This window comes from Meleagris gallopavo, chromosome 2, assembly GCF_000146605.3.
Source record: "Meleagris gallopavo isolate NT-WF06-2002-E0010 breed Aviagen turkey brand Nicholas breeding stock chromosome 2, Turkey_5.1, whole genome shotgun sequence".
NCBI lineage: Eukaryota > Metazoa > Chordata > Aves > Galliformes > Phasianidae > Meleagris > Meleagris gallopavo.
Genome location: NC_015012.2, coordinates 86,974,273 through 86,986,843, shown reverse-complemented (window position 1 = coordinate 86,986,843; position 12,571 = coordinate 86,974,273). Strand labels below are relative to the sequence as shown.

The 12,571-nt window shown below is 40.0% G+C and overlaps 1 protein-coding gene across 2 annotated transcripts; it reads right to left on the bottom strand.

The window, feature by feature from the left end:
• Positions 1-71: 71 nt before the first annotated feature.
• On the bottom strand, positions 72-9,872 carry CILK1 (ciliogenesis associated kinase 1). 2 transcript variants are annotated; one of them, XM_010707803.3, is made up of 9 exons: positions 9,603-9,872; positions 7,731-7,785; positions 6,682-6,803; positions 4,981-5,060; positions 3,546-3,678; positions 2,931-3,102; positions 2,294-2,461; positions 1,356-1,652; positions 72-284 (listed from the first exon to the last, which is right to left on the bottom strand). In XM_010707803.3, the coding sequence occupies exons 1-9, from the start codon at positions 9,701-9,703 to the stop codon at positions 90-92; spliced, it is 1,323 nt and encodes a 440-aa protein (XP_010706105.1). In that variant the 5' UTR covers positions 9,704-9,872; the 3' UTR covers positions 72-89. The 2 variants fall into 2 exon arrangements, with proteins under 2 accessions (XP_010706105.1, XP_010706106.1); XM_010707804.3 differs by lacking the exon at positions 9,603-9,872 and adding an exon at positions 6,962-7,225 and having other exon boundaries at positions 7,731-7,776.
• Between the last annotated feature and the right edge of the window lie 2,699 nt (positions 9,873-12,571).

The window sequence follows — 12,571 nt, the reverse complement described above, 5'->3', positions numbered from 1 at the left end:
AAAATGAAAAAAAAGAAAAATGAAAAAAAAGAAAAATGAAAAATGATGTGAAATGTAAGGAAATAAGTTCAAATATAACGAAACCCAACTTACCTACAAGTAGTTTCATCATTCTGCCTCTTTTTGTTTTTCAAGTCAACCCTTGTGACAGAAGAACTGAAATCAAGGTCTTCCAAGTCATCCCACTCTTCAGAATTCTTCACTGGCCTAGCAAGATGTCCCCACCTTCGCCTAGCTTTTGGTTTAAGTTCACCATTTATGTTCTCAGTCCCAGTAGATGCTTTCTATTACAGTGATTGGAAAACAAGACAAAACAAAACCTCACACACTTACAACACGAACCAGGTGATAAGACCAAAGCATCTTTTTTCCTGTCTTAAAGGACAGGATTGGTAGCAGAGCTGTAGCAGAAATCTAGCCTTTATTAAGCTTGCTAAGAACACAATCTGTAGCCTGTAGACATCACTACTTATCGTCTCCATTTTATCTTATTATCATAATATCTTTTATCTTTTATCATAATATCTTACACTGACAGAAGCATAAATTTCTTAGGTCTCATTTCCAATTCTACTTATCTTTCATTATACAGCTTCAGAAAAACTAGCTCACTCTTGATTTTTATTTCTTGATCTGTCTTGGGAGTACCAAACCACAATTACATTCATGTTTTCACAAGTCCTTACCTAGACATTTATAAAATATATTTTACTTGTGGCACTGTGCAGATAAAAAATTGTGTCTCCTCAGCCACTTAACTGCATTTGTACAATTGAACTTTGTGCAAATCAGTAAATGGCCAGTACAGACAGCCTTTAGTAAAGACCAACTGCTTGCAAGAAGCATTTACCCTTCTTTAGTCACCTAATTGGTCTTCTTTAACAGAAGAAATGGCAAGTTCTTATTCTGAAAGAAGAACCTGTTGTCTTCCATGGCAAGTACAGAAGCTCGAACAGACTAGCTGTCCTGGTCATGTAATCTGGAAGACTTAAATGGACTAAGGTGACAGCTCACCATCTCAATTCAATACCATTTAGTTCAATACTTTTTTCTATGGAATCAAACCCATTAATATTCTGACTCCTGTAGATCATGTAAAATCATCCTTTAAATACCCTACTCCACGAAGGGGAACATAAAATGCTTTGAAATGAGAAATCAACTTGCTTGTTTTACAGTAATCAGAATTAGATTTTGATTTCAACATACTAACCTCCAGTTTATGACAGCAAGTTATTGCTGCTGTTTTTTTCCCCCATTTCCCATACCTTTAGCACAGTATAAGAATCTTATGCAAGAGAACAAGAAAAAAAAAAACATCATTAAGGAAAATCTATATGCTAGACGAACTTTACCTGCTGAGGAACCTTATTGTGAATTGCAGGCAGGAAAACTTGGTTCGACTTGTCCTCCTGTAAATATTTACTGTGATCAGCCCCAGAGTTGTCTGTCTTACATGGATAGACCAAATGTTGAGAAGTCTGGCTTTGCTGAAATGGCCGTGAAGAAATGCGGGCGTGGGATTTTGAAGGAGGTTGTGCAGGAGGGACAGGCTTAATATGCAGAGATGATTTATCATGCAGTTCCTTTGGTCTCGTCAGTTCCTGAAGGCCTAAAGCATGTCCAACCTGGAAGTACGGATATCGAAGTGCCTAAAACATAATGAAAATGTTAGGAGCCAATTTAGAAATCCACAGTTTCTAACTTACTCTTGCTCTATGGGACTGCACAAATTTTATTGCCCTTTTTCGGGAGTAGAAAACAGCAGGTGCTGGAAATACTTCACTGTGAGAGTGACTGAGCACTGGTACAGAGAAGTTATGGAGGAGTCTCCATCCTTGGAGACAACCAAAAGCTGTACGGACATGGTCTATGCAACCTGCTCTGGGCGGCCCTGCAGAGCAGGAAGGTTGGAGCAGACAGACCAAGAGGCTCCTGCCAACATCAGCCACTCTGTGATTCTGCGACACCTACCAATAGCAATGAAAGTGCAGCATCACAGCCTTCACTCTGTAATTCACTGTGGCTGGGTTATACTTCATTTAGGTGTACATACACAGCACTCACACATTTGATCATTGAGGACACACCTCGTGCACCTGATGCTGCATGCAACAGATTAACAACTTCCTTTTAATTACTCCTTTTTGTCTTGGAAACTGTTCTTGGCTTCTGCCCTTTTCCCTTCCAAGAACAGCATTCTTGAGCAACTGTTGAGTATCTGCCTATACACAGTGACTTGCAATGGAAAGAAGAGTCATATGCAGAAATGAGCAAGAAAACAAAATCAAACCTGGCTAGCTGTTGGCCGCTTTTTGGGGTCCCACTGCAGCATGTCTCTCATCAGTTGCACTGCCTCACTGCTAGCATTAGGTATGAGGGTTTTTAAGTTGTTAGGTACACACTGAGGCCAGCGAAAATTCATGGAGGATGAAAGCTGGTAGCCTTCAGGCCAGTCATTCTGGGAGAATGAGATTTCCAAACACAAAGAAAATTCAAGTGTAAAATATCATAGCACCTAAAATCAATAGCATATATTCTCCAATCAGTTACAGGCTGCAACCAGCCATTCTGTGGCCAGCTAAAACATTTTGAAGGTTTCACTAAACATTTTCACCTCCAAGCTCTAGTGGGAAGTAAGGGCTTTATGTCTGATCATGTCAAAGCCACAAATGTGAACAGAACATAGGAGTTTGCTATGGTTTTTTTATCCTCTTAAAGCATAAATTGAAATGCAAGAACCAATGAAATTTCAATTTCAAGATGAATCACAGTCTAATGACTTTGTTTGCTATTCAGGAGTATACTTCTCCTCTACACATCAGTTTTTACAGTAAAACTACATCATGATTATGCAGTAAGTGTAAAGTCAAGTAAAATTATTATGTATTGTAGATCATTACTGCAGAGTGGAATGTTACTGTACCTACCTTCTTTGGTGTCCCCAGAACTTGGCAAATTTTGAATATTGTATCAATTTCACTGGCGCCTGGGAAGAGAGGCCTCAGTGTGTAAACTTCTGCCATTATACAACCAACAGCCCAAATATCTATTGGAGAGCTATAGCTGGTGGATCTCAGAAGGACTTCAGGAGCCCTGTACCTGAAAGAGAGGAAAAGAGAGAAACAAATGGCAACCATCAACACAATTCAAGAGCAGTCATATACAAAACCACTCAGCTTTTTGTTCTTTCCAGTTAACAGCAAACATGACTTTAAAAGTTCCTGTCTTTTTTTCCTAGAAAAAATAATTAAAAAAAACAAAACTATGTAAGCCCTTTAAGTTCTCTTATGTCTTCCTGACATGCAGCATTCCTACACATCCCACCTGTGTCATCAGATCCCCTTCAGTTCCTGCTGTGGTGCTATCTGCAAACCACCTTGCACCACCTGAAGCTTTTTGAATAATGCTCAGCTTAAATAAAAGTTTCACCAAGAGGATGAATCAAGAGTGGTATTATATTCTGCAAATGTTACACTGCTTATTTACGAGCTTCATTTTAAGACCTGCAGATTCCCACAACATCAAGAAATACTGGCACTTACCATCTTGTGGATACATAATCGGTGTAAGGAGGTCTAGATCGGATTTCTCGGGCTAAGCCAAAGTCTGCTATTTTCACAAGTTCTGGTCCCATGCAAAGGAGGTTTTCGGGTTTTAAATCTCTGTGAAAGAATCCTAAAATTCAAATGAAATATTGACGTGCATTGCAATGCCACACCCAGCTGTCACCTTTATTTTCCACCTACGCTGTTTTAATTCTTATTGCTGAAGCTTGAATAGCGCCACACAGAGCTGAATGTCTTCAATGCCCAAGAAAGCCAGTCAGCATAATGATTGTTTATGGAGAACAGATAACAGTTAACATATCAGTTAACTATACATAGTTAACATAAGTTAACATAACAGATAACATAACAGTTTATGGAGAACTAATCAACTATTCTATAACAATTGTGAGCACTCAGTCAGGTAACTCCATTTCAGGTGACTCTTCCTTTAAAAAAATAACAAATACTATTTTAATGCTAGCTTTATTCTAATTATGATGGAAAGTGTGCAAGGAAGTGATTAAAACTTTTTACTTCAAAGCTTTTTTAAAAAATAGAAATTGAAATTGGAGTTGATTTTTGTACTTTGAAGCCTGGTTTTTTTTCCCCATCTGAGAACTTTTTAATAGTCTGCAAGCACTGATACTCATCAACCTATCAGGCAGTGGATATCAGTGTATTTTTCTCTTTTTATAGAGCTCCCTGCATTCAGCAAATAATAAACAGTAAGATATCCTTTATTCTCAATCTCAGATGACCTCTAAATCTATCAGGACTATGGCCATTCACATCAGACAAGTTATAGAAGGCGGCTAGCTGCCCACTACAGAATGTGGAAATCTATAGAAAAGAAACTAAGCAAGCCTCCAAAATGCAACATCAAGCAGCTATAAAATATGGATACCTGCCCTCTATTCTCTGTAACACCAATTTCTAGTTTAGTGCCACTCATGGAATCACAGAATAGCTAAGACTGGAAAAGACCTCAAAGATCATCAAGTCCAACCACAACCTAACCATCCTACCCTAACTCTAACAACCCTCTGCTAAATCACGTCCCTGAGCACCACATCAAAATAGTTTTTAAACACATCCAGGGATGGTGACTCAACCACCTTCCTGGGGAGCCTATTCCAGTGCTTAACAACCAGAAACAAAGAAGTTTTTCCTGATATCCAACCTAAGCCTCCCTGACACAACTTAAGGCTATTTCCCTTTGTCCTGTCACCTGTCACCAGTGAGAAGAGACCAACCCCACTCTCACTGTAAGCCCCTTTCAGGTATTTGAAGAGAGCAGTAAGAGAGTACTCTTCTGATCACTCCCTTTAATGAAAGTTAGTAATGTATTTGTACTCACTGAAACAAACAAAAACCTCACAGAGGTTATCTCATTCTAACTCAAAGTATTTACAGCTAAAACATTGCTTACCATGTTTATGGATAAATGCAAGCCCTTGCAGGATCTGATACATAATATTCCTAACTGTAGCTTCAGGAAACAGTTTGTTTCTATAAGACAAAAAGAAAACAAATGTTAATAATTAAGTTTACATATTAACTTATGTTTCTTATGAACCAAAGAGAAAAGGTAATAATAACAGTAAAACTCCTAGATACACTCTAAGCACTCTCTGGTAGTTTATTGCTCCATGAAAACTTGCATGGCACTTTCACAATCTGCTACCAGCAAAAACAAGAGGCTCTTCTCATGATATTTAGCCTAGATCAGCCATAGCAGGCAGTTTAATGATGGATCCTTTCACCAACAGAAGATTAAGATTAAGCAGCTCTGTATCAGCTGCTTCTGCACATCAGGAAACATTGTACAGACGGTTTGGGAGGAAGGGGAGAGGAAAAAAATTGGCCATAAGAGTAAAAGAAGATGGTCTGGCCTTACTGAATTTCCTGAGCTTGCTTCCTCTAAAGAATGATCATCACATATTTTGGAAGTGAGATCTGCTCCTACAGCCAACTTTTCAGCCTTTCTTATTTTTTCAAATTACAACAGAAAGAAAAATTCTCTACATTCCTTACACAGAAACAGTAACTCAAAGATTGAAGAAAATAAATCTGATCAATCAGATCTTTACGAATGACATATCTGACCAGTCTGAGAGCCAGCTAAACTGCAAAGAACGTGGTGTACTGCATACTTTCACAGACATCTGCCTTTTTGGTTTTCACAAGGAGATAGCCTATATTCAGCATTTCTAAGAATTTCTGTGACAATGACAGAGATCACTGGTCTGTATCTTAGGCACTAGAATTATTTTCTCAAGCTTTGTTATTTCATGTAATTAAAGATCAGCACCTACATCTATGTGCACAATTTAGTGAAAGTTGTTCTACACCTGTGCATGCACAGTAAGTATTTCTATCTTTGAAAAGGTATTTTATTAAGTATTGATTAAATATTCACAGAGATACAGTATAATGATAATAAGCCCTCTCACTGGCTTATTCTGAAGTCACAGGACGAAAATGGCTTCTTCAGAATGATTCAAAGCAGAAAGCTATTTTACCCCCAGATTGTCCTCTGGAGGATCCTATCATGGTCTAAAGGATAAAATTAAGACTTTATCAAAGAGGTAGAAGATTATGGGAAAACTGACAGACAAAATAGTCAATCTTCTGAATATGTCAGACAAAACTGCAAGGCAAAAAAAAAAAAAAAAAAGAAAGAAGATTCCTAGAAGCAATCCACAATTAGACCTTTCACAGTTACTATTTCAATCACTTATTATTCATTTATTTGAGAAAGACAAATCAGAAGGGTAGGGAGTACCTGTCCCTAATACAAAATCATTGCCAGCTAGAGTACTTATCTAGAAATCAGAAGTTTAATGCCTCTTCAGTCTGAGGGACATTAAATGTCCTCAGTTCCTAATTTTCAAAAGAGTATCCAATTTATCTACCAGGCTAAACTGAGAAGAGACACAGGAAACTCTCCTTAAACTGCCTGAGATATGATCAAAGGGGAAAGCCATAGCTCCTGCTGTATCACATAGACTTGAGGCATAGAGATCTAAGCATAAGCAAAAGATCCAAACTCCTCTAAAAAACAGCAGAGGCGTTAAAAATAATGAGCACATTACACAAGTAATTAAGAGCAGGTGATATTTTTACATACCTTTCTTTCATTAACTGATAAAGATTTTCCTTCATGTACTCAAACACAAAATAGAGATGATCATTTTCCCTGATAACTTCTTTCAGCTTTACTACATTGGCATGGTTTAGTTTCTTCAAAGACTGGAAGCAGAAAACACAAACAGGATTTTACAAGGGTCTTACTCAAACAGAAACAAAAAGATAATTTCACTGATGTAGGAGACTTGGCTTCAAAACTTTAAAAATTTAAATAATCAGACAGCTATGAGATCAAAGACTAAGTTTTCAAATATTATTACCTGAAGTGTATACACACATCAGTCTAATGCACGGCTGGTCACCCGTAAGCCAGCTGTTTGGCAGCACAGTAGATACCAAAACAATGGTATTTTCTGTATATGTAGCTTCCCACTGGCAGAATTTGCATCACTTGCACTGATGACAGTCAGGTTAGACTCAGGACTAAATATAACCCTGGAAATCATTGTTGGTTCTTCATCCTCTCTTCTTTCTAGATTTTTTGTTGGACATCCATTCTTGCAGTAGCAACACTACTAGTTGTACTAGAAGAAAATGCATCATACTGGAAGAACAACCTAGGCATGTTTGCAAGAGTTTGCAAAGCCCAGAAATTAAGGGAGACCTTAAAAACATACCCATAACATCAGAATTTTATGCTACAGGACTGTCTCCAAACCAATTATCCAGACAAAAGCAGCTGCATATACAAAGCTTACAGCTGAGTGAAGACCAGGTGTCGTCTAGCTCCACAAAACACACCAACCAACTCCAGGTTTTATGACAAGAAAGCTATCTCACACACTTACCACTCTCATTGGAAGCAACTCTGCACAATGTTATGCATTTTTTTCTTAAAACTGCAGTACTTCCATAACATTACTGTCACCCCACTCAAATGCAAAGAGGCAGGAAACAGAACTGTAGCAACAACTTCTACAGCAATTTTGTGGGAGACTTTTTGCCAAAAGAGGTAGAAATAATTTGTTGTTACCCAAAAATGTGTCAGGGATCTTTTAATATAAGTCAGCCATTGAATGAAGCAAGTACCTTAACTTCACGAAGATTCATGCATTCCTCCCAGGAATAAAACTTTCTCTTCATTCTACAACAGTAGAGGGAAAAACAATTAATATGTGGTCAACATCAGCTACAGTCTTAGATCTAGAAGTCTCATTACAGCTCAGGAATCCAAATCCACCACCCAAATATAAGGCGTCATCTCCTTTGTCAAAAAAAACTTTGGATTTTTAGACAAAGTACATTCTAGTAGAATTTTAAAGCGATAGCATTATATGGGATGCCCTATTTTGCATATGTATCCTTTTGCAGAGATGTAAGAGCCTTCAGCAAGTTGGAATATATCATTTTTCTTTCTAATAGACAATCTGGTGGAGAAGAACATAATGGTAAAAAGAACAAAGGGAACAAGTCATGATTGAGTCAGACTAAGTTTTGAAACAAATCTATTGAAAATCAAGTTAGATCATGGCACGGGTTTTCCAATTTCATATTCTGTTTGTTCCTCTCCTCTATATTTTGATTTCTTTGTAATTTTTACACATATAATTTCCCCTTATTTCCTTATTTTTCAGTGTCCACTGCTCCCTTATTAGTTTCCTCTACCACGCCAACTGCTTTTCCAATTTTGCCTTTCCTTTCAAGCTCACAAGCAACCCTGCTTCAACAGGAACAAACCACAAGACAGATCTTTTCTATCCAGAATACAGCTGTCCAAAGTATTAATGTGTGAAGTACGATCTTACATGTTCAAACATTTTGAATGTGAATCAGCTCTTTCAGGTAACAATACCTTCAGAAGACCAGAATGAAAGCAGTAAGTGTACATACACACAGAACAGCACAGATTATACATAGCAACATAACTGTCTTGAATCTGGATTTCAGAGGGAGTGAGGTACCCTTTGAAGATCCGAGTCTTTGTCAGAATTCAATTGGAATTGGTGATTTTTCAGTTTGAAATCAGTTCTCAGGATATTTTAAATATACTGACATGGTCTTCATTTCTTGAAGAATTTTATATTTTTGTTTGCGTAAGCAGTGTTCTTGCAATTAACATCTTGTCCTGCCAGGCACCAGTTCACAATTCTGCTCTTAATAATGGGTTGGCATTCAAATGTAAGAGGACAAACTACTGGTTTGTGGTATGTTCTGAAATATTTGAGTTTCTACCATGCTGTAAAATGAAAATCAAAAGTGTTTCTGGCAAGGTTTGGTGCAGGTAAAACATTCTCAGCACAGGGAATTTGCTGAAGCCAACCATTGACTATTCATACAAAACAACATTGTACTGAAAGCTCTTTTGACAAGTACATCCCTGGGTCAAGGCTGATATTTCAGGAAAGTGACTGCAGCACAATGCCTCTTACCACAACCAGGACAAATAAGTCTTTTACAAACTGAGGTCATAACCGAAGCAGCAGAGAAAAAATGAGAAAAATCAAGCAGATTTCTCCAAGACTATTAAGAAAAACATAAGCTGAAACTACTGATAATTAAGAGAATAAAAAGTTAATTGATACATCAGATCTCATTTTCTTTACCACTGCAGTATTAGCAAGATACTGGGAATTAGACCATGAAATGTATGCCCCATGTATGCAGCGGGGAAGAGAGTGCAGATTCCCAAAGCAGCATTGCAGAACAGTCTAAACAATATACATGCATCTGACAGCACGTAGTAGCTGAGCACTATTACAATATATCTATGTATTTCAGCCTTTTATTTTCTGCTGGAGCTGGGGAGGATACAAGGAACTTGTTTTGAGGAACGGAGCTCAGCTGCAAGCATGCATGTCATACAGCATTTGGAGAGCTCGAGCCAGTGCACGACCAGGTGATGCAGATTACAGAAGAAAAACTGGAATCATCCAGCACTAGGTAACAAAGGAAAATACTTACTTTTTAATGGCTATTAGCTCCCCAGATTCAATGCTTCTCCCTAGGAGGACAGAGCCGTAGGTCCCATCACCAAGCTGTCTGATAGTTGTGTACCTATTCATGATGAGGATACTTTAGCTGCAAGCGCATTTGAGTCCTTAGTGTTTCTCCTCCGACTGTAACCAGTTCTTTCTGTGGCAGCATAAATACAGAGCACTCAGGACAGTGTCAACAGTTGCAGGAATCATGTTTTCAAGACTTAGCCTTTGGTCTGAAAGCACAGAACATAATCCACTTGATTTCTGTACCTTTCTAAGATTGCTCATTTGCAGACCCCGTTCTCTCCTCAAAGAAACAGCCCTTGGAAGCTAGAATCAAATATCTGCTTCAGTTCCCCACCTGAAGCAGACAGCTTTTATCTGGGTGTAACTGTTCCCCAAATCAACTCGCTCACTAAAGCTAAGGGCCCCTTATGGAAAGCTTGTAGCTAGCCCTGAGGGCACATACTAGTAACGATAACAGAAGATGAAGCCTCACAGCTTATGTGATAAAACATTATGCTCACATCAGATAATGCCAAATGCATTTCAGTACAGCACTCCTAAGAATGGATCTGTCTCTAGCAGTGGACACATCATCCATAAAGAAAGATAGTCTATATTCCCTTATCTAATCTAACTGCTACAAACATTTCCTAATCTTTACATTACTTTAGAACAAATGCGATCTATGTTGATTATTCATACATTTGGAATAAAACAAAATTCTTCTGCTATCATTGAGTCTGGTCTCCGCTTTCTTTTTCTCCAGCTCTCAGAAGACAGCAACATTCCTGCCATGTGACTTCAGCCTTTTGAAGCCTGCATTCCAAAATCTTGCCTTATTTCACAAAGCCAAATGACTATTGTAAAAGGATTACATTGTTTGAACTCTGTAACCATTATCAGTGCAGAACCACAACTTCGTATTTGCAGGATATTGCTAAGATTCTTTGTTTTCAGTTATCTAAGCCTATCAGTCCCACTAATACAGGAACAAACAAACACAAGTTAGGAAATACAGTGACAAGACACCTTTGGCCAATTTTACACATCACGTATGAGAAAAGCAATCTGCTTCAACCTAGAGCATCTTCAAGAATAGCAATGAAGCTGATGAAGGTTTCCAAGGGAAAGGTAAACGTGGCACTGAGGGACATAGCTCAGTGAGCACAGTGGAGACGGGTTGATGGTTGGATTACATGAGGTCTTTTCCAACCTTAATAATTCCATGACTCTGTGCTCCTGCCTTTGACACGAGGGAGTGTGTAGGACAGGTGGGAGGAGCTGCCTTGCAGCAGGACCAGCTTCTCTCCCCACACTGCCTTGGGGAACCACGACTGAGCAGATTTAGTTGGAGACCCAGTCTCACATTTTCTACTGCTCACTAAGGAGAACAGAGTCTGTCAGGATGGCACTCCGGAATACCGGTTTCTTTTTGGCTAGTTTTCAGGCTGCACACCTGTCATGGTTTTATGATTTCCGTTATTGGTATTCCATATCATAGCATCATGAATTGCACTGGGAATTACAGAGCTAATGCTACAGTTCCGTGCACTGTTGATATTTCTGCCTACCTGGTTCTCAGAAGAGAAGAACTACGTCTCCCAGAAGACTTTGCTGTTCTATTTTGGTTTTTTTTTGTTTAGAGGGAAAGATAAAACTGCTCATGAGTCAGGAGACTGTCCCATTCTTTTACTGCTTGTCTCTGCATGTGTGCTCCGTAGCTGTATTGCCTTCAACACTAGAGTAAGGCCTTCAGTTTTGGACACTCTCTCTCTCATTTTATTTGATTTATTAGCTTCAATTCCAGTCATATTGCATTATATTGTGTTATCTTGCATTCCGCTATTATACTTAGCAAATTAGTTTTCTCCTATAGTTTACTGCCTCTGTTTTGTTTTTAGGCCCATCTCCCTACCCCCCACCCCCCTTCCTGGGGCATGGGTCTGTGGGTCCCCCCACCCAATTAGTCACTGCACAGCAGAAAACTGCTGACAACACCAGCATAGCATAAACGTGTGTTCAGGCCACGTTCACTCAGCATTCACGTAAACAGCTTTGGTTACTCCAGCTGTCAGCAGCCCTGGTTCCCATCCCACACTGGGGATATTCCTTTAAGCCTCTGCCTTTCACAGCCACTGATTTTCATTGAGCCTGTAAGAAGCTCTCTTGGATACTCCAGCTCTGCTGCCGAACATGACCAAAACAACAAACGGACTGAAACACCGCTGGTGCATTAGGGGGGAGTGTGGAATCATTAAGGTTGGATAAGACCCATAAGACCACTAGTCCATCTGCCATCCCATCCCCACCATGCCCACTAACCGAGTCGCTCAGTGCCGCTCATCTACACAGTTCTTGAACACCTCCAGGGACAGTGACTCCACCACCTCCCAGGCCGCCCAGTGCAGCACCTCGGCACACCACCCCCAGTCTGCTCCCCTCACAGTACTCACACCCCAGCACCATTCCTCCTCGCTCAGAAATCCCAAATGTGGAGCGCACCCAAGGGTCACACTAGGTTGGTGCCATGTACCCCGCAGCCCAGCGTTAAGCAAGCGTTAAACTCCCACAGGCATGCGTGACACTTACTGAAGCCAGCTGGAGCTGTGCATGCTTATTTAAAAGCGACTTCTGTTTTAAGACATCTCTATGCCATCTCACAAGCACACACACACAGCTGCACGCAGGGCTTCGTTCCTGAATGAGGAAAGCCCCACGCAGCTCAGTGACAGGGCTTCGTTCCTGAATGAGGAGGTGCACCCGGGCAGAACAGCCCGAACGCTCTAGCAAAAAGCCATCACAAGATGGGTCGCAAGCGTCTCGCTGAGCACAGCACCTCCACACCTCGGCACGCCGTGTGCCCGTGCCGCCCGCCCCCAGGCATGCCGCATGTCCGAGCAGCTCGCCCGCCGCCCCACAACACAAGGGCTGGCGCTGCGCCCGGCA